The 24315-nt window shown below is 33.8% G+C and overlaps 1 protein-coding gene across 6 annotated transcripts in view; it reads left to right on the forward strand.

Moving 5' to 3' along the window:
• Nucleotides 1–24315, forward strand: part of DCAF6 (DDB1 and CUL4 associated factor 6) — a 182356-nt gene that overhangs the window by 109954 nt on the left and 48087 nt on the right. For 2 of the 6 annotated variants that reach the window (XM_065946324.1, XM_065946325.1), the window contains exons 11-13: nucleotides 1059–1229; nucleotides 9275–9334; nucleotides 21927–22044. In XM_065946324.1, the coding sequence (XP_065802396.1) occupies nucleotides 1059–1229; nucleotides 9275–9334; nucleotides 21927–22044 (349 nt within the window). The remainder of the gene's footprint in view (nucleotides 1–1058; nucleotides 1230–9274; nucleotides 9335–21926; nucleotides 22045–24315) is intronic. The other 4 variants (XM_065946326.1, XM_065946327.1, XM_065946328.1 and 1 more) reach the window with 2 other exon arrangements.

Here is a 24315-nt window from a genome sequence, read left to right on the forward strand (position 1 = left end):
GATTACTCTGCATTCAAGCTATCAGCAAATTTTTCTTTCATTACCTGTAACATATATCCCACATCCAGTACACTTCCCCTTGTGAGCATTTGTACTTTTTTCTTTGCCTGGAACAGTTTTCCTCCAGATAGCCATGTGTGTTACTCCCATATATCTTTGAAGTCTTTTTTCAAAAGTCATCTTAGGAGAACAAGCTTCCATGGTGGTCATGTATGAAACAGCAGCCAGTCCCCTCTGTCTTCATCACCCCATCTCACCCTGCCCAGTGTACTTCATGGCAGTTATCCCTACTCGATACAAACATACAAATACAAAGCAGTATGTTTTCTTCTCAGAACACATCAGTAGGAACTGTTTTTTTGTTCAATTTTTACTTATCTGAAGAACCTAAAACAGTGCCTCATACTTAGTTAGGTACTCAGCATTTTCTGCACAATTTCATGCTATACTATTTTTTATCTATGGCCACTGCTTCAGATGAAGTATAAGAAAATGTTAAAGATTATGTATATTATTCATCTTAAAAGATAAAGTAAATGATAATTCTAACATAAAAAGAAACATTTTAGCTGAAAAATATGTAGCTTTTACCTTTTTAAAGGGCTCTCTACTAATAAATTTCAAGAATTGTTTCCAAATGTATAACTTTTTCATAATCTTAATTATTATCTGATTGAAATTTGTAAAGTAGTTTTTGTGTATAGATTAAATGAGATAACTGATATTTTCTAATTGTAAAAGGAGATGCAATTAGGAAAGGAATGTTCACTTTTCAATGTTTCACTATGAAAGATTTTACTTTCACTCTGTATAATTACATAAATGTTCTTAGAGAACTCTGTCTTATTCATCGTAGTTAAGCAGAAGCATTTGGGTATATAAGTGTGTATAGTTTATCATAATTTAATGATCAGTGATTTTTTATGAGTAGTTTGCTTTTAGTATTCTTCTGTGAGATGTGTTTTATTTATACCCTTCTCTCTTTAAAGTATAATTGCATTCTTACTATTTTCTGTTTCATTACTATCTTTTCATCTTTGTTTTCCTATCTGTATCAGAATTTCTAAGGGGGCCTGAGATAGCTTTGCTCCGTAAGCGCCTGCAACAACTGAGGCTTAAGAGGGCTGAGCAGCAGAGGCAGCAGGAGCTAGCTGCGCGCACCCAGCAACAGCCTTCCACCTCTGATCAGTCTTCTCATGAGGGCTCTTCACAGGACCCTCAGACTTCAGGTTATTAATATCAAGTGTCATTAAGCAGCTGGTATAGTTTTTTTTGTTTGTTTTTAACACTGCTGCTGTGTATAAGATGCTTCTCTTTTCCCCTTTCAAAGAAAGCTGATGCGCTTGAAGCTTTTCTCTTCATTTTTAGTATATGGTGAAATTTATCATCACATGGCTAGAAGGACAGATTGCCAACAGCACTTGCTAGCGAGAAGAATACAAAATAATCTATTATTTTATTTGTAATTTTAGAGAAGGGCAAATATTTATTACTTCTACAACTAATGAGCTACCATCTAATAATCTAGTGAATTTGGAGCTTGCATTGATATTTCTATTGAAATTTCCTGTATCTTGAAATGATATCTGTGCTTATGGCTCCTATCTCCTCCTCTTTTTTATTTTTTTGCTTTGAGAGTTAACCAGTACTTCTATTACCACATAAACATAGTAATGCTAGATTTTAGCCATTGGCTAAAATTCTGTAATCATTTGAAAATTTTCAATATTTGCTTTCATAGTCCTCCTACACATACTCAACTTTCTCATATGTAGGGCAGGAAAAATATTCTGGTTTTATGTTCCTGTTCTTAATATATAAAACTCTGATAAGACAGTAATAATCTGTACTACTCTCTTTTTCACTGAGTATTTTAGTGGCTCACTTCTTTTTAATAGCCAAAAAGCTCATGATGCTCAGTAAACATTTGTTGAAAGAATTAGTGAGAGACACAGCATAGAGTAATGTCAGCTTAATTCTTTCAAGAAAGATAATAAATATACATCTTATAGGTACTACAGTAGGTGCTGTCATGCTAATGAGATTTACTACTTTGACATACTTTATTTTGCCACTCTAAGGAGTGATGAGTTGGGAATTAATTACTTTGAGAACTGACTAAATTACTTGGAATTAATCTGTATATTGTTAGAAGTGGATAACCTCTTCTTTATAAATAAATATCTGTTTCCACTAAGTGCTGTGGTAACAAAAGCATATTATACAATACCATGGTGAAATAAAATAGATTTAAATAACTGCAATATAGCTATGATATTTGTGACAAATTATGGACCTGATTTTTAACTTGGTATTATATAAATAGAATATCAGTGAGGCAAAGATGTTTTTCTCTCATTTTTTTTTTTTTTTTTTTTTTACCGTAGAGCAATCTTTTCCCATACATTAATAAGAAAGTTTGATTCGATTACAGTTGTAACGTTTAGTATTAAGACATTTTGCTATGATTTTGTGCTGTATAGCACAGGGCTTCCCTGTTGGCTCAGTGGTAAAGAACTCACCTGCCAATGCCAGAGACCTGGGTTTGATCCCTGGGTCAGGAAAATCCCCTGGAGAAGGAAATGGCAACCCATTCCAGTATTCTTGCCTGGGAAATCTCATGAACAGAGGAGCCTGGTGGGCTACAGTCCATGGGGTTACAGAGTGGGAGGGACATGACTGAGGACACACACAGGGTTAGCACAGGGGTTTTAAAAGTAAAAATATGCAACATATAAAGCAATAAGAAGGAAGTCTCTACATGTATAAATATTTTTAAAATACTGAAATTTAGCAGATAACAAACCAAACATTAGAGTGAATTTGAGTATAAAACAAAACTGCCTACATTATTGGTAGAGAAATACACATTGTGGACATTAGGAAAGTATTGACACTGAGTCTTTATATCTAGTTCATTAATTTGAATTGAAACCAGTTCTTTTTAGAATCAAAAAACTTTAGGGTGGTTATATGTTTTTTGTGAATAAGATGCTGTTTTCCCCACTCTTAGCATCATTCTTGTTAAATAATACCTAGTTTGATAACCAGTGCACTTGTGGTAATTTTTACAAAGCCAGTGTTGAGTCAGATACCTTGCCAGTTTTGCAGCTGAGAAACACGTTAATCTTATTTGTTGTTACTGAACAACTCCTTTGGGCCCCTGAGGCTGCCCACATGGACCGACGTTAGAGGCCCCTTACTCAGTGTGTGTCTGCTCTGCCCTACAGCGTGAGATAGGCTGTATACGTCTGTACCGTATGCTTTCTGACGCAGCATGCATGTAAGACTACTGGTAATCTAACCTCTAACATGCCCTAGGTTCATTTGTTAGCCTTACTTTTATCTTATTCTTTCTTCACATGGCAGGAACACTGCTTGGTAACTAAAAACTTTAAGAACAGCTGAATAATGTATTGTTAGTTTGTTACAAAGAATATCTTGTCCATTTAGTAAATCTTGAGAAGGAGGAAAGATGAGTTGAGTTAATGCAAAATTCTTCATTTTGGAACATCCAAATTTTAGAAATACAGAGTAGAAATTAAATTTATGAAATTCAACAGAGAGATTGGTTATATTTGAACAACAATTCACAAAACATTTTCTTACATTTCACAATGTATGAATACAATTTTGTGTGTGTATATTATGGACGTTAATTGATCCATTCACTCATGCTAGGTACTTCTACTAAAATCATGAATATGGTTAGCAGAAAATTAACATTCTATATTTTAACTTTTTAGCAATAGATTAATGCTCAGTTCTCATAAAACATTTTCCCGTTTTGTCTTTTTTTTTTAGTTGGAGGCCAGTTACTTCACAACATTTCAGTGGGTTTGGTCATACATTGACACGAATCAGCCATAGAGTTACACGTATTCCCCATCCCGATCCCCCCTCCCACCTCCCTCTCCACCCGACTCCTCTGGGTCCTCCCAGTGCACCAGGCCTGAGCACGAGCACTCGTCTCATGCATCTCACCTGGGCTAGTGATCTGTTTCACCATAGATAATACCGTTTTGTCTTGATATCCTCACAGTGTCAGCAAATGATGATACTCTCAGTAAATTATATTTCTATCATCATCTCACCTGTTTAAGTCTTTGAGGTATAAGATATTCAAAGGAGGCATTAATGTAATTTTGGAAACCAAGAAATTTTAACAAATGCAGAATTTCTGAGTGATTACATTGTCTGGTAAATATTTTATTCTTTTTTCAAAGTATAGGACTCATGAGAATATTTTGTGACAGGAAAAATATTAGATGAAGCTACCTAATACCTAATTTCTGTAGGAAAATGGCATCAAACCCTCAAGCCATTTTATAGAGTCTACATTTTAATGGGATCAAATGAGAACATGTCTGATGCCAATATTTCTTGGCAATTGAAAGCTAAAACATTCTAAGGCATCAAACAGTAAAATGAGCTGTATAAGATAGATTGTATTTTAAACAATTCTCCAAGGCGCCAAGCAGTATTTAAAATTAGCTGTATAAGATAGATGTTAATATACATTTTAAACAATTCTCCCCCTCCCATTTTTTCAGCTGTGAAATTAGAATTTCATGGGGAAATTCTAATATAAAATACATAAATGACACACTGTTGTGATTGAACAAAAAGAAGAGTGTTAAGAAATGACAGCCTAATTCCTCGTCCCTCCTTGCCACACCCAAGCCACCTCTGCTCTCAGAAGCACAATTCAAAAACCACTGCTCTAAAACAATTTTTGACACCTGTAAATGACAATTATTCATAGCTAATTTCTAATATTTTATTTTTCAAAATTAGTATATATTTCTGTAAAATATTCACATTTTTAGTTTTTAAAAAGTGCACTTTTTTTAGACTTTTAGGAAATGCATCACAACTCGTTTCTAATCTTTCAGTGACTTTTTAATCATAAAGAGATAAATTTACTTTCATCAGATCACTGTCTAGGTGTTAGACTGGCTGAGTTCTTATTCCTGGCCTTATGAAAAACGACCTTGGGCAGGTCATTTGACTGCTTTATGCCTCAGTTTCCCAGCTATTGATTTATTTAGTTAGCGTGGCATAAAGATGGAATAGAGAATACTGTATAAAGTTTTTATACTCCTAAATAGAAAAAAGTACACATAATATTGGACTATCTTAATTATAGTAGCTTTAACTTACTATAAATACCTAAAGTTATCCTCATATTACGACCATGAAAGATTGATAATATTCAGGGTTTTGAATGAGCTGTATGTATGTTTCTCAGATGAATGCCATAAGCAGCTGTGGCAGAGGCATTCAGCATATGGCTGATTTTGAACCCAACTCTTTCTTTCCCTTTCAGGTCCCCTGAAGTCATGGGTTGCTGGCTCCTGCTCAGAGTGACAGCACCCTGTGGAGTCTGCTGGTACTGGCCCAACCACCACAGAGCCCCACTGGAGCATGGAGCCAGCCTAGAGGGGGTGTCAGGTAGGAACTGTTTTTTCACTTTATGGCACGGTTTTGCCAATTGGAAAAGAAAAAAGTAATTTTTATACCCCGTAAAGGGTATAAAACATTGGTGAATATTTTAAAGGGCTTTTCAAAACTGAGCCATATTGGAAAAAATCAGCATTTACCCAGTCCTGTGAAAACAGTCTTCTGTACAACATCCAGTTGCCCACAGTGTCCATGATGTTAACTGCAGGTAGCACTTCTCAAGTGGATGCGTTTGACCCAGGTTTTTAGTGTTTATAACATGAGGATGTAGTAAATCAGATGTGATGTTGACTTAGTTCTGCAAGTACTTTTTAACAACTTTAAATGATAGGGTCCTAAGCAACACAGTGATGGGTCGCTTAGAACTTTAAACGTGGGACTGTGCTCCATGTTTTTCATTCAGTACTGTGTTTGAGAAAAACAAGCAAGTAATAACATTAGTTGACCCTTTCCTATGTGCTATTGAAGTAGCTTACATAGATTATCTCATTAAATCCTCACAAGAACAGTATGTAGTAGATATCATAATTATCCCCATTCTACAGATGGAGAAACTGAGACTTACAGATGTTAAATAACTTGCCCATGATTACAATATTACTGAGTAGAAAAGCCGGATTTGAACCCAGGGAGTCTGACTAGAGTCTTTGTTATTTAAATTATAATTCTTTATTTTTTCCTACAGTTAAGAAAGTTTGAATGTCAAGGGGCTAAAGAATTCTCTCAAAACTAGAACACAAAATATTTGGGGATATATAGTAGTTAGGCATGAGACACCTTGGGTTAGACTGAAGGAGTTTTTGCTTAAAGTTTATCTCTACTTTAAAAATAATAATAATTTAAGAGACTGGCAATAAGCTGACCAACTGTACTGCATTTTGTAATAAATTATCATGGGACCATATAGTCAATTTTTATTTTGTAATAGTGCTTTCTAGAAGATATTTCACAGAGAGTTGGAGTAGAGTATGCAAACATTGAAGCAAAAACCATTGAAATAATACTTACTTTTTTAAATATTAGATATTCTGATGATTATTATGTTAATATTTAGAAGTATTTCTGTAAATTAGAAGTTATAGGTATTATATTTATGAATATCTAGTGATATAGAAACATTTTACTTCAAATGTTTATGTAACAGGAAAGTAATCATTTCAAAAACAGTTGCATAGTACCCAAAATTAAAAATAGAATGGAAGCAATGATCAAGAAGGATTTCTTCTTAAAAATTGATCTTCAACATGTGAAGAAAGATTATTCCCCAGATATGTATAATATCTGGACAGACTGTAAAACCAAGAAGGAAGACCTTTTAATTTAACATTATCTTTCTGCCTTAACCTAAGCTTCATTAATTAAATACTTCAAGAGTTTGAAAATACACAGTTCTTTGAGATGACAGCATTTTGATCCTTTCTCAGTGTGTTTTATTTAAAAACTTGCATAAGATGCACTTTATTTCTTAAGATTTGTGCATTCCATAATATTTGTGACAAAATTAAATATTTGAAAAAAGATTGCATGGAAAGTTGTTCTCAGGCTCTTAGGAAGAGTATAATGGAATGTATAATGGATCCAAAGGGATAAAAAATATTTCATAAGAGACTTTCTAGAAAGATTTTCCAATATTTATTTCACTGACTCACATTTTTTCGTTTTTCTTAAAGAATATAATTATGTTTTTTTCCAAAGATCGACTCATCTGCTCTTCAGAAAGAACATAAACAGGAATATTGTATCTAACTCAGAGATTGGTATTTGAGAAGTCTTATAAAAGAAAGAATAGTATGGCTAGATTAGGGAACCAGTTAAATTACCGTCTTTCCATTTTCTTTTTTGTTTAGTACAGATTTGTTGGCGCTTCCCTGGTGGCTCATAGGTAAAGAATGCCTGCCTTTGCAGGAGATATGGGTTTGATCTCTGGGTCAGGAAGATCCCCTGGAGAAGGAAATGGCAACCCACTCCACTATTCTTGCCTGGGAAATCGCATGGACAGAGGAGCCTGGTGGACTACAGTCCATGGGATCGCAAAAGAGTTGGACACGACTTAGTGACTACACAACAGCAACAGATTTGTTGACCTGAATATTCTGATGAAGCAGTGATAAGGATACTATTATTTAAATAATGATCATGCTTTATGAAAATCTAGTAGTGTAAAAATTTATGACCAAACTGGTTACCTCAGAAGGTAGACAGTTTGAAATTAATAAAAGTAGTCCTGGTAGTGGGATTCAGAGTTTTAAGTGTACAAGCAGTCAAGTGGTATAAAATTGCTAAGAATCAAGGATACATTAGAAAACTTAGCTATTGAGTTATGGTCACTCATAAATCGAAATACTTACGTTGGGAGAATAATGTGTCATTATAAATAGCTACTGATCAGTCAAAAGTGCAGAGTTTTTATGAACAACATTTGCCAAGAACTAGAGCATAGGCTCGGAGAGGGCAGTGGCAACCTACTCCAGTACTCTTGCCTGGAGAATCCCATGGGCAGAGGAGCCTGGTAGGCTGCAGTCCATGGGGTTGCTAAGAGTCGGACACGACTGAGCGACTTCACTTTCACCTTTCACTTTCATGCATTGGAGAAGGAAATGGCAACCCACTCCAGTGTCCTTGACTGGAGAATCCCAGCAAAGGCGGAGCCTGGTGGGCTGCCGTCTGTGGGGTCACACAGAGTCGGACATGACTAAAGTGACTTTGCAGCAGCAGCAGAGCATAGGTTGTTAGAAACTAGGAATTATTCTTACATTTAGTGGAGAGCTATGTATGCTTGCTATCCACATTTTCTTTTTTCCTGTAGCTCTACTAGGACACTGGAACCCAAACCAGTAATAGTAGCTACCTCCTTCTGTTCCCTCATGCCTTTCTTAGTTACCAGATCTCTAGAATGACCAGGAAGAAAGGAGAGTGTTAGACCTAAAAATATTGTGACTTGTCATCTGTCACACAGCTAATTTATTGTCAAAACCAAAGGAATTAACACTGACTAATCCTAGACTGGTGCATTTTCCATTTCATCATGCTGCCTTACTTTATACTAGTGTTTTTCAAACAGTAGAACCCATTTATTTATAAAACAAATTCTTTTACATAGAAACTCAGTGTATCCAAAGGGTAAAAATAAAACATTCTGTTTGAAGCCAAGGTAGAAAGCATGAAGCCCAAACCGTAAGCCTTTTCATTGCCTTTCTTTTCCTTTTCTCACCAGACACCTAAAGAAACCAAAGGCTTCACAGTACAGTTTTAATATGTACCACATACCGTAGAGTTTTTAAAAGTTACTATGTTTCTATAATGGTAATTACGTCATTAAATATTTCTCATAAACCATTTTCCTTGTCTTATGTCTTTGAGTTCCTTTTTCAACTCAAGATAACATCTAGCTAAGTGTAGTGAGCATCTCATTTCATGCTTTGAATCCTCCAATCCAAAATAAAGCCATCTTAAGGAGCTGGAAAGAGGGTTTGAGAAAGACAAGGAGTCTTTCTTTTGGTGAGGGAGATACTCTGTTTCTATTTTATCTACCTTGCACCTTGTGCCTGTGCTAAATGAATTTGATAAAAAGTATATGCATGGAAGTAGAAGAACATTTTCTCAACTCATTCTCAAAGTTGCTAAATGCTTGCCTGGAATAACATATCTTAAGCACATGGCCTTGCTTACTCACTGCTTGGGAAATACACCACAGTACTTACTTCTATTCACCACCATTATACATTTGTTTCTTAAGCTTAGAGATGATCATGACATTGCTGTGCAGTTTTCTGCTGCTTACTTTTAAGTTAAAATCTCATTTTTGTTTCAGATTCTCCTTCTTCTGTGGTTAACAAACAGCTTGGATCCATGTCACTTGACGAGCAACAGGGTGCGTGCAACAGGAGATGCGCTATGCCCATCCATCCATAGTTTATTGCAATGCATAAACCAAGCTCTCTCTCACTTTTTCATAGCATTTCATTGTGATTATGGTCTAATTAGCCAGTATTTTGTGGGCTAAATTATCTGAGGTGGTATTATGCCCAAAGAGCCTCCTTGGCCCATACAAATTATTTTCTGTGTAAGCTAATTTCTTTGAAATCTCTTCCTATAATAGTATTATATGTATATAAAAAAGATCCCTTTTTACAAATTCTAGCTGTCATAAAATTGTGTGTAGAACTTAGGTGTGAGGTTAGCATATTACCTAGTGGCTACTTTTGAAAAAGTTATTTGAGCATAAAAATGTTCTGCATTACTACATTGCTGTCATAATACTTTGTCTTATGTCTCACTTATCTGATGATTGAACTCTAGGTAGCTTTAAGAAATACGATTGTCAATGCAGAGATAAGCTCCAAAGTCACCAATCAGAAGGGAAAATAACTTCCATTTCCACTTGCCTTCTGAAGTAGGAGAGGTGTACAGTCTACTTTGGAGCCTTAAGCAGAGGTTGATGAAGTAGATTTTACAAATATTTTTCAAAAATGTAACTTAGCCCTAAAGCCATAAGCTTTAAGTTTACGTATGTATGTAGGGTGACTCATTTGTCATTGGGAAATGAAATATTGCTGAAGTACCTGTTTAGTGTGAAATAGATCTAATTTTAACTGTCTTCTTGGAGAATTATTCAGAAACTAATTTTGAAACAAATTTAAAAACTCCTTCTGTACATCTGATCTTAAATTATTCTTTATAGACCTGAGATGGCAAATATTTGCTATAGGTTTTTCTGTTCTTGAAAACGAATGAATTCATAAGTGAATTTGAGAACTAAGAAATTATGCATGTTTTATCTTTATACATTTATGGTAGAGGTATTAACAGTAAAGAATGATTAAAGTGTAAAACACAATTATAATATTATATATAATATATTGTACTACTGTTTAGAACTGCTCTCTAGTCAGATAATCTTTTTTTTTGGTAAGTCTATATGAATGTAAATACTACTGAAGAGTTTATAGCCAAATTCATATTTTATTTAATCTTACAGAAAAATTTCCATAGAATTATGTTGAATGTTATATTTATGTTGGTAATTAATTTATATATGTTATGACATATGACAGAAAGAAATGAGAATAAAGGATAGCTCCCAGATTTTTGCCATCAATGCCTGGGTAAACGATTCCATTTACTAGGGTAAGCTAGTTCGGGGGCAGAAATCAGGAGTATTTTTTGGGCCATGTAAAGCATATTTGCTTTGCAGTTATGAGTGGAGATGTTATATAAAAGGTCAGATACTGAGTAGGCTTGGCAGAAGCTGCATGATGATAGACCATCAACAGTGTAACTTGGTAGGAAGTTCTCTGAGCAGAAATGTTCACATGACAGCATATCCAAATGAATTAAGTCCTGAGGTTTTACATGCCTTTTTGTTTAGCGGTACATCTTTTAATGTACTGGGGACTTCTACATGACAGGGTTTTATCACCTAGAGATAACCTCTACTATAAAAGTGAACTGAAACTTCCCACTACTGTCTTTCTCACCTTGACTAATACAGTAACCTCTTAACTGGTCTCCTCACATCCTTTCAGGCTGTATCTGTTCTCTTATCACCAGGCAGAGTAAACTTTTAAAAATGTAAATCTAAGCATATTGTTATCCACTTGCATAAAACTTTTAAACGGTCTGTTTGCCCTTAAGGCAATCTAAATCCATACCTTGGCTTGCAGAGCCATACACACCTGGCCCTTTCTCTCACTCACTAAGCTCTTGACAATTCGGCCTTATTTCGTTTTTCTAACACTCTAAGCTCATTTCCCTCTTAAATCTCTTGTGAATGCTATTGTCTCTACCAAAATGTTTTTGTCTTCAGCAACTTCTACTCATCAAAACTCACTTAGATACTACTTTTCCAAAAGTAGTATGACATTCTAATCTAAAGTAGTTCTCCTCTCTTTATCTCTTTGTGACCTGCTGTCCTTCATCACATTTGTCAAAATTTATAATCATACCTTTATTTTAGGGACTGTTTAATACCTGTCTTTCTCTGTATTCTGTGAATGTTTTCATTCACTGCCTAACACCATATCTGTTGTCATTAAACAGTAGATATTTTTTGAATGAGTGAATAAAACAATTGTTTAAGCAGTGAGATGCCCTAGAAATTATTCTAGCTTGGGAGAAACATGACCAGATTTATGTGTTGGATCATATTGGCAGCTTTATAGATGGTTGATTGGAAGGGAGTAAAGTTGAAGGTGGCAAGACCATGTAAAAGGTCACATGACCTATTTGTTTGCTTGTTTTAATATTTAAGGGCTAGAATTGATGGGACTTTGAGAAAGGTTAGTTTTTAAAAACGAGAGAATGATAACCCAGGTGTCTCGATGGGGCAATAGATAGTAATACTGTCAACTGAGATAGGGATTTCAGGAGAAACTGCCAGTTACAGGGGGAAAAGGATACATGAGATTTTCTTGATATGTTTAGTCTGAATTACCTTTGGACATCATATGGAGAAATATCATAGTTTCTGGAAGTCACCAGAGAAGTCTGAGGTGGAGATAAAAATAGGAATTGTCAACTTACAGATAACCGTTGAAATGGTGAGAATGAATAAAATGGTCTAGGAAGAGAGGATTAAGTGAAAAGAGGAAAGTCTACACTACAAAGAGCAAGCAGAGAAAAGGAACTGGCTGAGGAGAGAGAAAAAGAGTGAGCTGGGAAATAGGGCAGAAACAATGCTGCATCCAAAGTCACAGGAAAAGTAAAGTTCTGGGAGGAACTGGTCAGTAAGTGCATTGTGATGTAAGGCTGTCACATATGAAAAGGACAGAGGAATTTTCTTGAATTTGGCAGTGCTTTGGCACTGCAGTTATTATGTGGAGGCAGAAGCCAGATTGTAGTGGTTGGAGGAGAAAGATTTTTTTTTAAAGTGGAGACATTGTTATGTAGACGACTCTTTCAGTAAGCTCTTCATTAGAAATGAAAACACAGAGAAAAGGTAATGTCTGGGAGGGTATAACTGAGTATGTTTACAAAGTAAAGAATCTTTGTAGAAGAGTATGTATAGGGAATAATTAATGTCCTCAGATAAGCTATTTTAATCTTTGATGAGACCCTGGTTCTCCATTTTACCTTATAGAATGGAAAAAGTAGTACATTGTTTTTTCCTGAGTATATAATGATTGTCTTAAGCATATTTTAAATTTCTTTTTTCTTACTTTTAAGGAGACACTATTACATTTTTAAATTGATAATTCAGTTTTATACTTACCTGACAGTGTTCATCTTCCAGATGTCCAGGTACTTAATTTCCCATAGAGTTCATAGATTTTCTTTATTTTGATTTAGGGATTACCAGGATAAAAATGTTACTAATAAAAAAATTTTAATAGTAATTGACATGTTTCCCTGCAAAGATTTATTTTCTTTCAATAATTCTATATACATAATTGAACTGATTGATTCCAATCAGTGTTTTCATGTATTTATTTTGAATTTTTAAAAAAAGCTTAGTCTAAAATATTTAGTTTGAACCTTAAGACCATAAATGCAGCTGTCTGGTTGCCTCAATAGTTTTTGTTTTATTGAAATATTTTTTTAAAGAAATAAGTGTACAGCATATATGTTGTTTTTCTCCTGTTGTACTTTGCTCTATTCTCCAAACTTAGAGCTGTGTGTACACACATTGACAACCCTTCTGTGCTAATTAGAAACTATTTGAATAAGCACAGTTACATTTGTCATGCATTTAGTTTGAATAATATATTCTAATGAGTAGTTTTGATTTTTCTTTTATTTATATCTCTCTCATACTTAATCATAAGGGGAAAAAGCCTCTTCTGACATGTACTGCTCTTACCTCTTGATAAAACTAGCAAATTTTTCCTGTTAAAAATATTTAGGCCAGAAATTCCCCCTTCTTTTAGTAACAATAACAACAATAACAAAAGAAATGTATAATCTTAACATTTAATTTTTGAGAGGGTATAAGGAAATAATTTTGCCTGAGTTTTAAATTATGGCCATGACTGTAGTAAGTTACTTTATATTTATTACAGTGATAATCATTAAGTGGAAGTTGATAATGCCATTAAGTTTGAAACTTAGACCTGTAGGCAATTACGCATATGTCAGACACTCATTTTCTATTCTAGATTTAAAGAAATAAAAATGCTAATTTGGTACATTAGAAACATAAATACTAATTGTCCATTATTTAATAAGCAGATTTCGTTTGACATTAACGAAATGTTTACTTACAGAACCACTTGTGGATGGTCAGAAACCAGTAAAACAGATTTTACTAATTCTACTAGGGTAGATTGGGAATGGAAAAACTGAATGTGTCTTGTGTTAAGTATTATTCCCTCAAGATTATATACTGTCAGCAAGTTGAAAGTTTAATAATGTCATTTTGACAGTATTACATCAAGTGATATTTTAAATGTACTTTGACAACTTTAATTTTTATTAAATATCTAATGATTGAAGTCTGCTGTATTAGTTGGGAAATTAAGTTCAATATTCACACTGGAAAATATTTGTGTATACTGTATGTAAATTCTAGAAGAAAAAAGTTAGTGAAATCATATTTCATTTAGTTGTTTTTTTTTTTTTTTTGTATTCTCTCGAACTAGTTATCACTTAGTTGCTTAGAATGAAGTAGGTCATCTCCTTTTCCCCAACTACTAGTTTAGATTCTAACAATTAGTGATATATTTCATTGTTTGGAAGTTGGGGAAAAGGAGGTAAGATAGTTCATTTGCCTGTGCTCACTTGTTCCACCTCTTGCTACCCAAATCAGTGTCTACATTTTTAGTTAAATTGTTTTCTAATTCAGAATTGTCTATGATAAAAATAGCTCTCACTGAGCTTTAAGTATGTAACTGGCACCGTGTGTATCTACTATCCCATTTGTTGCAGTTTAATGAGGTGATACGATCCTCATTTTACTGATGTAGAAGCCAAGACTCCAAGACATACGTAAAGACAAGTGAAATAAGTAGTAGAGTCATATCTGCATATCTATTTCATTAATTCAACTCATATTAGATGCCTATTATCTTGTGGCAAATTCTAGGCCTGGCACCAGGATGCTTCCTGTGCTTGGAACATAGAGTTGATTAATAATAGTAATAATAATAATATAGTTATTAACCATAATAATAACATAGACACTTTTGCATTTTGTGTGTGTGTCAAACTTTATTCTGAGCAACTTTAATATGTTTATTTACTTAATCCTCATCACAGTCTTATACAGCAGGTATCATTATTATCCCCATTTTCAGATAAGGAAACTGAGGTAAAGAGAGGTTAAGAAACTTGTCTAAAGTCACACATTGTGTCTGTGTTAGGAATGTGATTCAAATCAAAGCAGTCTGGTTCCAGTGTCTTTGATGGTAACCACTACCCTTTGCCTCATCTAACAATAAAGATGATGTGGAAAATAAATACAAGTGTCATAAGAATTTTAAAAGAGGAAACAAGGTTTAGTGGGGAACATATGACTGAGTCTTTGTTTCTTCTGGCACAGTCTCAAATGAGGTATTCCTGAGGAGGAGGCATTTTAGTTGCAATCTGAAAGATGATGATGTGAGTAAGTTAGGTCAAGGAGAAGGAGTAAAGGGGATAGTGGATATTAACAGCATGTGCAGAGGCTCTGAGAGGATCACATTAGAATGACTAGAAGAATCCCAGTATGGCTGGGGTGTGCTGTGGCTTCAAGAGGTAGGTGGAGTCCATATTGAGAAGGACCTTTTGAACTTTTTAGGGTTTTAGATCTTAAGAGCAATAGGAAGTTGGTGAAGAATTTAAAATGGAACATATGGCCTGATCTCGTCTGTTCTGAATAGAATATGAAGAATTGACTAGAGACTAAATCACTTAGGAGGTTCTCTTTAAAATTCTTATCTCCAGTAAGGATTTTGACCTGATGATAGAAATAAGGTGGAAATGTGAAGAGAGTCAAGAAATATTTAGAATGGGAGTATATAGGATTTGATGAATGTGGCAAATAATTGAAGAGGAGTCCAGAGTATAAACTGCAGTAACAACTCCAGAATTTCTATTTGGGGGGTGGTTTAGCAGTGAAAACCTGTTTGGAGGGAGCAGGGTGAGGCTATGTCTTAAACATGCTTTTATACAGTAAATGCAGTGTTTTTGACTTAGATTATACATTTATTTGTGATGGTTTGGGCAAGATAATAATAGAGATTAGGTGACATTTCTAGCACTCCAAGGATAACTCCCAGGTTTTGACTGAGTATAATTAAATGAGCGTCTACTTCCTAAAATAGGTAACCCTGGAAAAGGAAGAATATATGGAAGAGGATGTGTAGAAGGAGGTGGAGATCACAAGCTTAGCTTTGAATATGCTTAATTTGACTAATCTGTGTGAGGCATCAAAGTAAAAAAATCTGTTGAGCAATTGATTGTATGGTTATGGAGTTTAGCAAAGATGGCAGAGCTGGAGAAGTAAATCAGAACTTTATGCATGTAGATGATAATTGAAGTATGTATTGCATGTAGATGATAAATGACAATAGGTGAAATCATCTAAGATGAAAGTAAAACGTGAGAAGTCTAGAACATCTCAGAAAAAATCAGAAAAAATTCCAGAATTAAATGTTTTGCTAGAGGAGAGCTGATAAAGGGGATGGAGAAGCGACGACCACACTGAGAGGTAATAGGGAAAGTATTATAGAGCATGAGACGGGGAGAGGAGCGTTTTCAAATGCAAGAGAGTCGTCTGCTGCTGAGAGGTCAAGTGTAGGGTAGGTGAGTTCTAGAAATTCTCCCACTAGATTAGTAAGTTCAGAGGTGGTCAGTCTCATTAGTGAGAGCAGTTTCACTGGACTGATATAGGGCAGATTTAGGAGAAAAAATGAAGATGAAAAATAAGAAAAGTACTTCAAAACATTAAGCAAGGAGAATGGTAGCTGGAGGGGAAAGTGGTGATAGAGTTCTTCTAAGCTGTTCATTTTCATTTTCATCTGGAAGTCACATTTTACCATGCTAGGTAATCTGATCAATCAGAGTGACAGACAGATTTGAGTTTTTTAAAATAGAGTATAGCTGAGGAAAGAGTCATGAAAAGAAAAACACTGGATGAGAATTTTGGTAGGGTTTATGTGCCACATGGGGTATACATTTTTACTTAATTTCTTACTATCTGTTCTCCCTCAAAACTGAAAGTGAAATAGGAATAGACGACTTATGAACAGAGGGATATAAGACTAACAGTTCTGAAGTACAGAGAAAGAAAGCCTATGAAGCATAGATAAAACAACAACTGTATTTCAGTCCGTAAATTTTAAATATCAGAGGGAAAAAGGAGCCAGGCACAGGCTGATTCTGTGTGTGTCCCAACCCCGTGTTTTAAGTTAATTCACGTTTTTGTGTTATGTCATGAAAAAAGTATATTGGATTAAAATGATTGTTATTGATATACAGGTGGATTTTGATTGTCAGGAGTAAAATTTGACTAGAATATTATTTCCAAAAGATTATATAGGAGAGATTTCCTGGTAAATATTAGTGTTAAAGTTGTACTTTGTTTTTGGCTTTCATAAAATAGTTCATTTCTGTATAAAGTCAGATTACACTAGTGAGAACACTGAGTTTCAAAATAAGAGCCTTGCCTCACAGTCATCTATATAGTGGATAGGAGTTCTCTGTTTAGAATCTACTCCTAGAAACAATTTCTCCACTTTGAATCAGAATATGCCTGCTTATACAAATGATTGGAAGACTTGGATGTCCAATAGTCTTGAGTTATGCAGAGAAGTTATAAGTTCCTGACATATAAAAATGGAAATTTTACTTTGGCCTAGAAATTATACTTGAGATGTTTGCCTTTTCTATGTATGCCAGGCAAGTTGGGGGTGCAAAATTTGTGAAGATAGTTGAGCTTCATTATTGATCTGTCAATATTTTTTCAGAGGATTTCATCATACATTTTGTTTCCTTGTAAATTGATTTTTATTTTAAACATTGGTCATAACAAAAGGAGAAATATTGACAAGTTCTTTGTGTAATAGAAAATCCCTGCGGCAAAGAATAGATTATTTCTACATGATCCATAGCTTATCTCAACTACTATACTTGATTAATGGATGATTGTATAGTTAGAATAGTGACCTAGCAGCAGAGAAAATGTTAGGCATAGTGGTTCTGAACTAATTATTGTGATATTCTACTTAATTACCATCATTTTGATAACTTTGTTTAAATTTATACATAGGATAGGTCTCCAGGGACATCCTAGCTAAAAGACCAAACATCCATATCAATATTTAGATGATATACAAACCTAGTTACCAAGATAGCATATTTTGTTATCTACTTTGAGCATTTTTTTTTAGAGCCATAAATGATCATTTCATAGTCAAAATGCATGGACTTGAAAACATGTGTATTAAAGAACAACAACAAAAGTTTATTTGTGGTTATTACTGTGAAAGGCTTGGAAGCTCCCTAATTAAGTAAAGGTCAAAGAAGTTCCTTTCAAATTATATTCCAGCCCATTCTATAATTTTTTTTCTGAGCCAGTGCGTTAATCTGAAAAGGGCTCTTTCTGGAAAGGATCTTTTCTTTTAAATTTGCTTTCCAGAATCTCCTGTTACTGACTATTCACTTCTAACTCCAAAAAATGAAGTTTTTTACAGTATATTGTCTTGATTTTCATGTTGTTATGACTGTGCTTCTGAAGCATGTGTTTGAATGGGTGGTAGTTTGCCTGGATACAGATCACTGTAAGTTACTAATGTCACCTGTTGTTCTTAATGGTTGAACTCAAAGCGATGTGTGTGGCCACCTTAGCAGGGCTGATCAAATTTAAAGTGATTTTTTCCCTCACACTGTCCTTGTGCTGAGCGCACCACAGTTCTATTACAGTTTAATCTCTTGGTGCTCTGGAAAAGATACAGTGTAGTTTCCAGTAGTCTGATGCCAGAGTGACAGTTTGCATTACCAGAACTTTGTCAAAGTTGCTGATATGGATTATATATCATTTCTGAGAAATAATACCAACAATTGATATTTCTCAATTAAAATATGTGTTGAAGGAATCTTATTTTCTACTTAGTATTCGAAGTATTTCCAAGATAGTATAGTAAGAACTTCATATAGAAAGAAACTTAGAGAAAAAGAATCTACTACAATATTATCAGTTTCATCATCTGTAAAATGGAGATAAAAGTATGTGCTACAAAGGTTATACATATCCTGGGACATAGTAATGTTCAACAAACTTTAGTTACTGTCATGATGGTGCATTCTATGTAATCATTGGGTTTGATTAAGTTCTCAACCCCAAGACTCCTCCTAAATTAAAATCTCTACTTTCTAAGAAAAATATTTCAGTAATATATTTCTGAGTAAGCATTTGAATAATGCAGTTTTTAGGATGTATTTGCTGATCCAGATTCTAACACACAGAGCAAGTTACTGAAAATTAAAATGGTTACAAGTATTTTTTTAAATAAGTTGATAATAAAATAAATTTGGTTTGTTGGTTCTTTAGATTTTTACAGATATTTTTAGCTTAAAATTTGCACTTTATTAGAAACTATTTGTTTATTTATCTACATTTCTGAGAAAATTCAATCTGATAGATTGTATACAGTCAAGAAGAGGAGTATTAAATTAGGAAGAGTAGAATGAACAAGACTAGGAAATAAATTTTTAAATTTCAGATACATACTTGCATCAGTGCTTCAGTTGACGAAACCAGGTTCTGTGCTGTGCGTTGTTTCTGCCTGAGATATTATTTATATTTAATGCTGCAAAGAGAGAACTAGATGGGGGCAAGGGGTGGTCTGAAGTATTTGTAACTAATATAGTGATGGGCCCATTTTACTCCAGGCTGATGACTTCATTGACAGTTTAAATGAACAAATTCTGTCAACTGTAGTCATTTTGTAAATTAAAAGGTACTGCTGTGCTTTGCATGAATTTTTATAATGTGTGGGTTATATTCCAGAGAGATTAAATAATAACTTGGTAATAGGTAACCTCGGAAGAAAGTGTTAATTCACACTGATCATCTTAAGGATGCTTCTTGCTTTTGGAGGTTGGAGGTGGTCTTGGAGGTTGGTAGATGTTTTCTACACCATTTTGACCTCTCAACAGCTAGCTCTCTGTCTACTAAATTCCTTTAGTCTTAGCATGTAGATATCTATAGCTGCCTCTAATTTTACTCAAAAAGGAAGTTTTGGTAAAACATTTAAATGGCTTCTTTTTTTAAACTTTTTTTAATTGAAGGATAATTTCTTTACGGTATTGCATTGGTTTCTACCAAACATCAACATGAATCAGTAAATAGCTTTTTAAAGAAAAATTTTTTTATTGTAGCATAGTTGAATTTACAGTGTTCTGTTAATTTCAGATGTTAAATGTCTTCTTAAAACTTACGCTCCTATTAACCAAAGTAGGCTTAAGAAATTCAGTCCTACAGTTCTCACACCTGCTTTTCTCCCCCCATTCCTTCTTTACTTTAAAAGAAAAATAATAGCAAAGCAGTTTATACAATTTTTGAGAGATAATGAAAAAAATAGCCCCAACTCTACCTCTTAACTAACCTCTTAATCTTATCATTCAGCCTTTTGGCTGTCATCACCAGTTCCATATCTTAAGAATGACTGTGGTTTTGGCATTAGTGGAACAGAAATTTCAGCAACATAACTAAAGAATAAGGGAAAACTGTATGTGGACAGATGACTAACAACAAATATTTCAAAGGTTTTCAAGGATAGGACAGATGCTTTAAAAGTGCCATTTGGAAATCCCTGGTTGTCCAGTGGTTAGGACTCTGTCTTTCACTGCCAAGAGTGCACAGTCCCTGGTCAGGGAACTAAGATCCTGCAAGCCTCATGGTGTGGACCAAAAAAAAGTCCTGTTCTTGATAATTTTACATAAGCTCAAGATAGGTTAATTTGGTTATTTTATAAGAAAGCCATATGGTAAAATACCTCCTCTAAAACATTGAATTATCGTATCTTTGAAAGTTGTAATGGATGGTTAATTTTTTTTTCTCAGCAGCTGTTTATATCAAGGACATAGTCAGCAGAAGTAGTACAGAAACAGAATGAATACCGTTTGGTGGGCCTGCTTTATAACTTGATTCATACTTTTACTTTCAAAAAGCAATTAATATTATAGGAGAGGATGTCACATGAGTTAGAAGTGATGATGTAAGAATTGATACTCCTGAATTTTATCAGCTTGGCTTCTCCTCTCTTGGAGAGAATCCTTTTTCCTTTCTGCTACTATTCTGTATTCTTAAGTCCTGTTAATTGTCCTCTTACAGGATAAACGCTAGAGCAGAGTTTCTGTCAGATTCTCTTTTAGTAAGTGCTCTAGCATGTTCAAAAGAAATACAGAAAGATAAAAGTTCTTTTTTGCAATAAAAAGTGGGCCCAATAACCAAAAATCTTGAGTAATTTTGATTTAATTGATACTGTTTCCATGACAGAAAGCTTCTTTTTAGTACCATCAAGTACTATATCAAGTGCTCGAAATAGTATCCAGAAAATAATTGTTACAGATGAGTTTTCTTTCTGCAAGGAACTGGAAGAAATATTACATGTTTGATTATATAGCAGTTTTTATTCTCTATACATTTTAGTGTTCCTCCTAGCTGTTATTCATCATAAAATGAAAAATTTATAAAGCCCTGTTCAAATTTGTCTTTAAATATCTGAGTACTCCTTTTGTAGAGGAAGGCAGAGGTGACTTTAAAGTGATTTGTATTAATTTCTGAGTTTCTTAATTTTTATTTACCATTTTATAAAGATTTTATATGTTGAGATAGACATGTATTATGAGTATTATCTATGGAATCTTAAGATGGAGTTGCCTCCCCATAATTTAGAAAACAAATTTCTTTCAAGATTAGTCAGGAGGGGGGAATGGAATATACCAAAAGGTATGATCTTATAACAGAGTTTTAGAAAATAACTAGATTTTTCTCCCCCCTCCTTCCCAATAGAGTACAGGCTATAATCCCTCCCTAGATTGTAAGTCTATGAATTTGAAAGAACAGAAAGAATTTGATAGCAGTTAATTGCAACAAAGTTTTTACTAAACAGCTTCTTTTGGAGCCCTTGCATCTTACTTCTCAGAATTTCTGAAGGAGCCAATGATAATTATTCTTAGTGCTTTAGCAGCTGAAGAAAATAAGTCCTGAGAATTCCATTAAATAAAAATACCAGTTTATAAAGTATGTCATTTCATGTTAATGTTCTTTGATTCCCTAACAACTAAATATGGTTCTCAAATGTGTGTTATTTTCATCTGAATCAAAGGGAGTCATGTTGCAAAGCTAGAATTTGATTCAATGCCACTTTGAGATATAGAGTATTTCTGTAACACTTGCTTTTGAACTTTAAGTGAGAACCATAACAGATGTGAGAAAAAGTTATGACAAGGACAGCCTAGTTTAAGTTTTAGAAATTTTAGGAAATGTCATCTTTTTATTGATTTCAGAGACTTTTTTCAAATGTTTTAAACACAATTTTCAGATAACAATAATGAAAAGCTGAGCCCCAAACCAGGGACAGGTGAACCAGTTTTAAGTTTGCACTACAGCACAGAAGGAACAACTACAAGCACAATAAAACTGAACTTTACAGATGAATGGTAAGTTAATATTTTTGTAAAGATGTTCTTAGCCATTTTGTAGGATTTTATTAGATATTATTTTTAATAGTTCATCTTTGTTTTGTAATAATGTTTTGGTTCTCAGACTTTAGCGTGCTTCAGGATCACTTGGAGAGCTTCTTAAAACACAGATCACTAGACCCCACTATCAGAATTTGAGGTGGAGTCAGAGAATTTGCATTTCTAAAAACTTCCCAAGTGATACTGATACTGCTGGTCCTGGGATATTTCTCTGATAGAAAATGCAAAAGAAGATCAATCATCAGTATACTAATAGTGCAAAAATTAATAAGCCTAACATTTTGGAGCTTTTTGCAGGCTTGGTCCTATGTAAAATTGTGTGTTTATGTATGTATACATATATATTTTTGCTTTGACATTATTTTAATGATACTGAATATATTTAATTCTTCCCTACATTTATTTGAGTTAACTTTATAGTAAATATTCCCATATTACTCCTTAGTTTTCATAAATATTATTTTGTCAGCTAATAGAATCCACCAAAAGGATGTACCATAGCTTTAGTTAATCCATTTCCTTTTAGTTAGGCAGTCAAGTTCCTTATTTTTGCCAAATAAGACTATGAATATCTTTGTTTACAAGCTTTGTTTCTACTTTTAAGATGATTATTTGGGGTATTTTTTTCCAGAAATAAAACTGTATCTAAATTAAAAGATATTGAAAAATTATTTTCAAAAGGATCATCTGTCATTACATTTCTCCCAACAGCATATGAAAGTACATGTTTTGCTGTCTCCAGGCCAGTATTCAATATCAGTGTATTCATTTATTTGTAACTTATGTATTTGATTTTGAAATAATCTTTATTTAGGTTATTATTAGTGAGTTTGAACTTCAGTGGTTGTATAGATTCTTTTTGATGGTGTTTCTGATTATATTTATTTTTCATTAATCTAATTAAATATTTTTTAAAAATTAGTTATGTGAACTTCCTAAATTCTTTGCCACTGTCTCATTGCCTTTTGCATGAGAGACAACATCCAAAATATTGTATTTAAATTTATTACTGTTATTATATAAATTAATATATAGGCAATACAATCTTTCTTAATATAATTAATTATATATTAATATGATCACATGTGATTAATGTATGGTGGTTATGTTAATCATTTAATAACCAATATATTAATTATTCTAGATAATTGATATATTAAATTGTACATTATTATATATTATATGTTAGTATAATATATAATATGTTGTGTATAAATGATATATAATATAGTTATATATTGTTTATTGATATATAATTAATTATATGTTGATATATTTATTCTAATTTACAGGTTTCCATTTGTGTTTCTGTGTGTTTTTTTATATTAAAATCTTTGATTAAATAGGATTTTCATTTATTATTATTGAATACCTTCTGTGTTTCAAAGACTGCTCTAGATTTTGGTAATACACTGATGAAAAAAATAGACAAAAAAAAAAATCCCTGCCCTATTTAAGCTTACTATCTAGGTATGGGAGGCAGATAATAAACATAATAAATAAATGAATTGTATAGCAGAAGCCTATTAAGTGGTACTAAGTGCTATGGAAGAAAGTAGAGCAGGTAAAGATTATTGGAAAATCCCCAGAAGGGGTAGGCATCATTGAGAAGATGACATTTGGGCAGTTTCAAGGGTAAGAAGGAGTGAGCTATGCATATCTGGGGGAAGAGCATTCTATGCAGAGAGAAAGCTAGTACAGTGGCACTGAAGTAGGAGCAGTCTCAATGTGTTCAAAGATCTTCAAAGAAAAAAACAACAGTGTAGCTAGAGTGGAGTGACCAAAGGAGAGGGTAGTAATAGATAAGGTCAGTCAGGGAAGTGAGAAGGAAAAAGGATATCTCTGGTTGCTGTGTAGAGAATAGGCCTTCGGTAGAAACTGGATGATCAGTTAAAAGGCTTTGACAGTAAGCAAGGTGAGAGGTCTTGTTCAGTCACTTAGTTGTGGCCTGCTCTTTATGACCCCATGGACTGCAGCATCTAGGCTGAGGTGGTGTCTTGGACCAGGATGGGAGCAGTGGAGGTAGTAAGGAGATTGGATTCTAGATGTATATTTGAAGGCATGGTCAATAGAATTTCTTTATGATCTCTACTGTTTGACCTCAGCTTTTAAAAATCATGATATCCATGGCTCTTTTTCTTAGTACGTAATTTAAGACCACAAAAGATTATCATATTTATTCTTAAGTCTTTTCTTATGTTTCTGTACTGAAGGGACTGATTTCTTATG

This window comes from Muntiacus reevesi, chromosome 1 (assembly GCF_963930625.1).
Source record: "Muntiacus reevesi chromosome 1, mMunRee1.1, whole genome shotgun sequence".
Classification (NCBI taxonomy): Eukaryota; Metazoa; Chordata; class Mammalia; order Artiodactyla; family Cervidae; genus Muntiacus; species Muntiacus reevesi.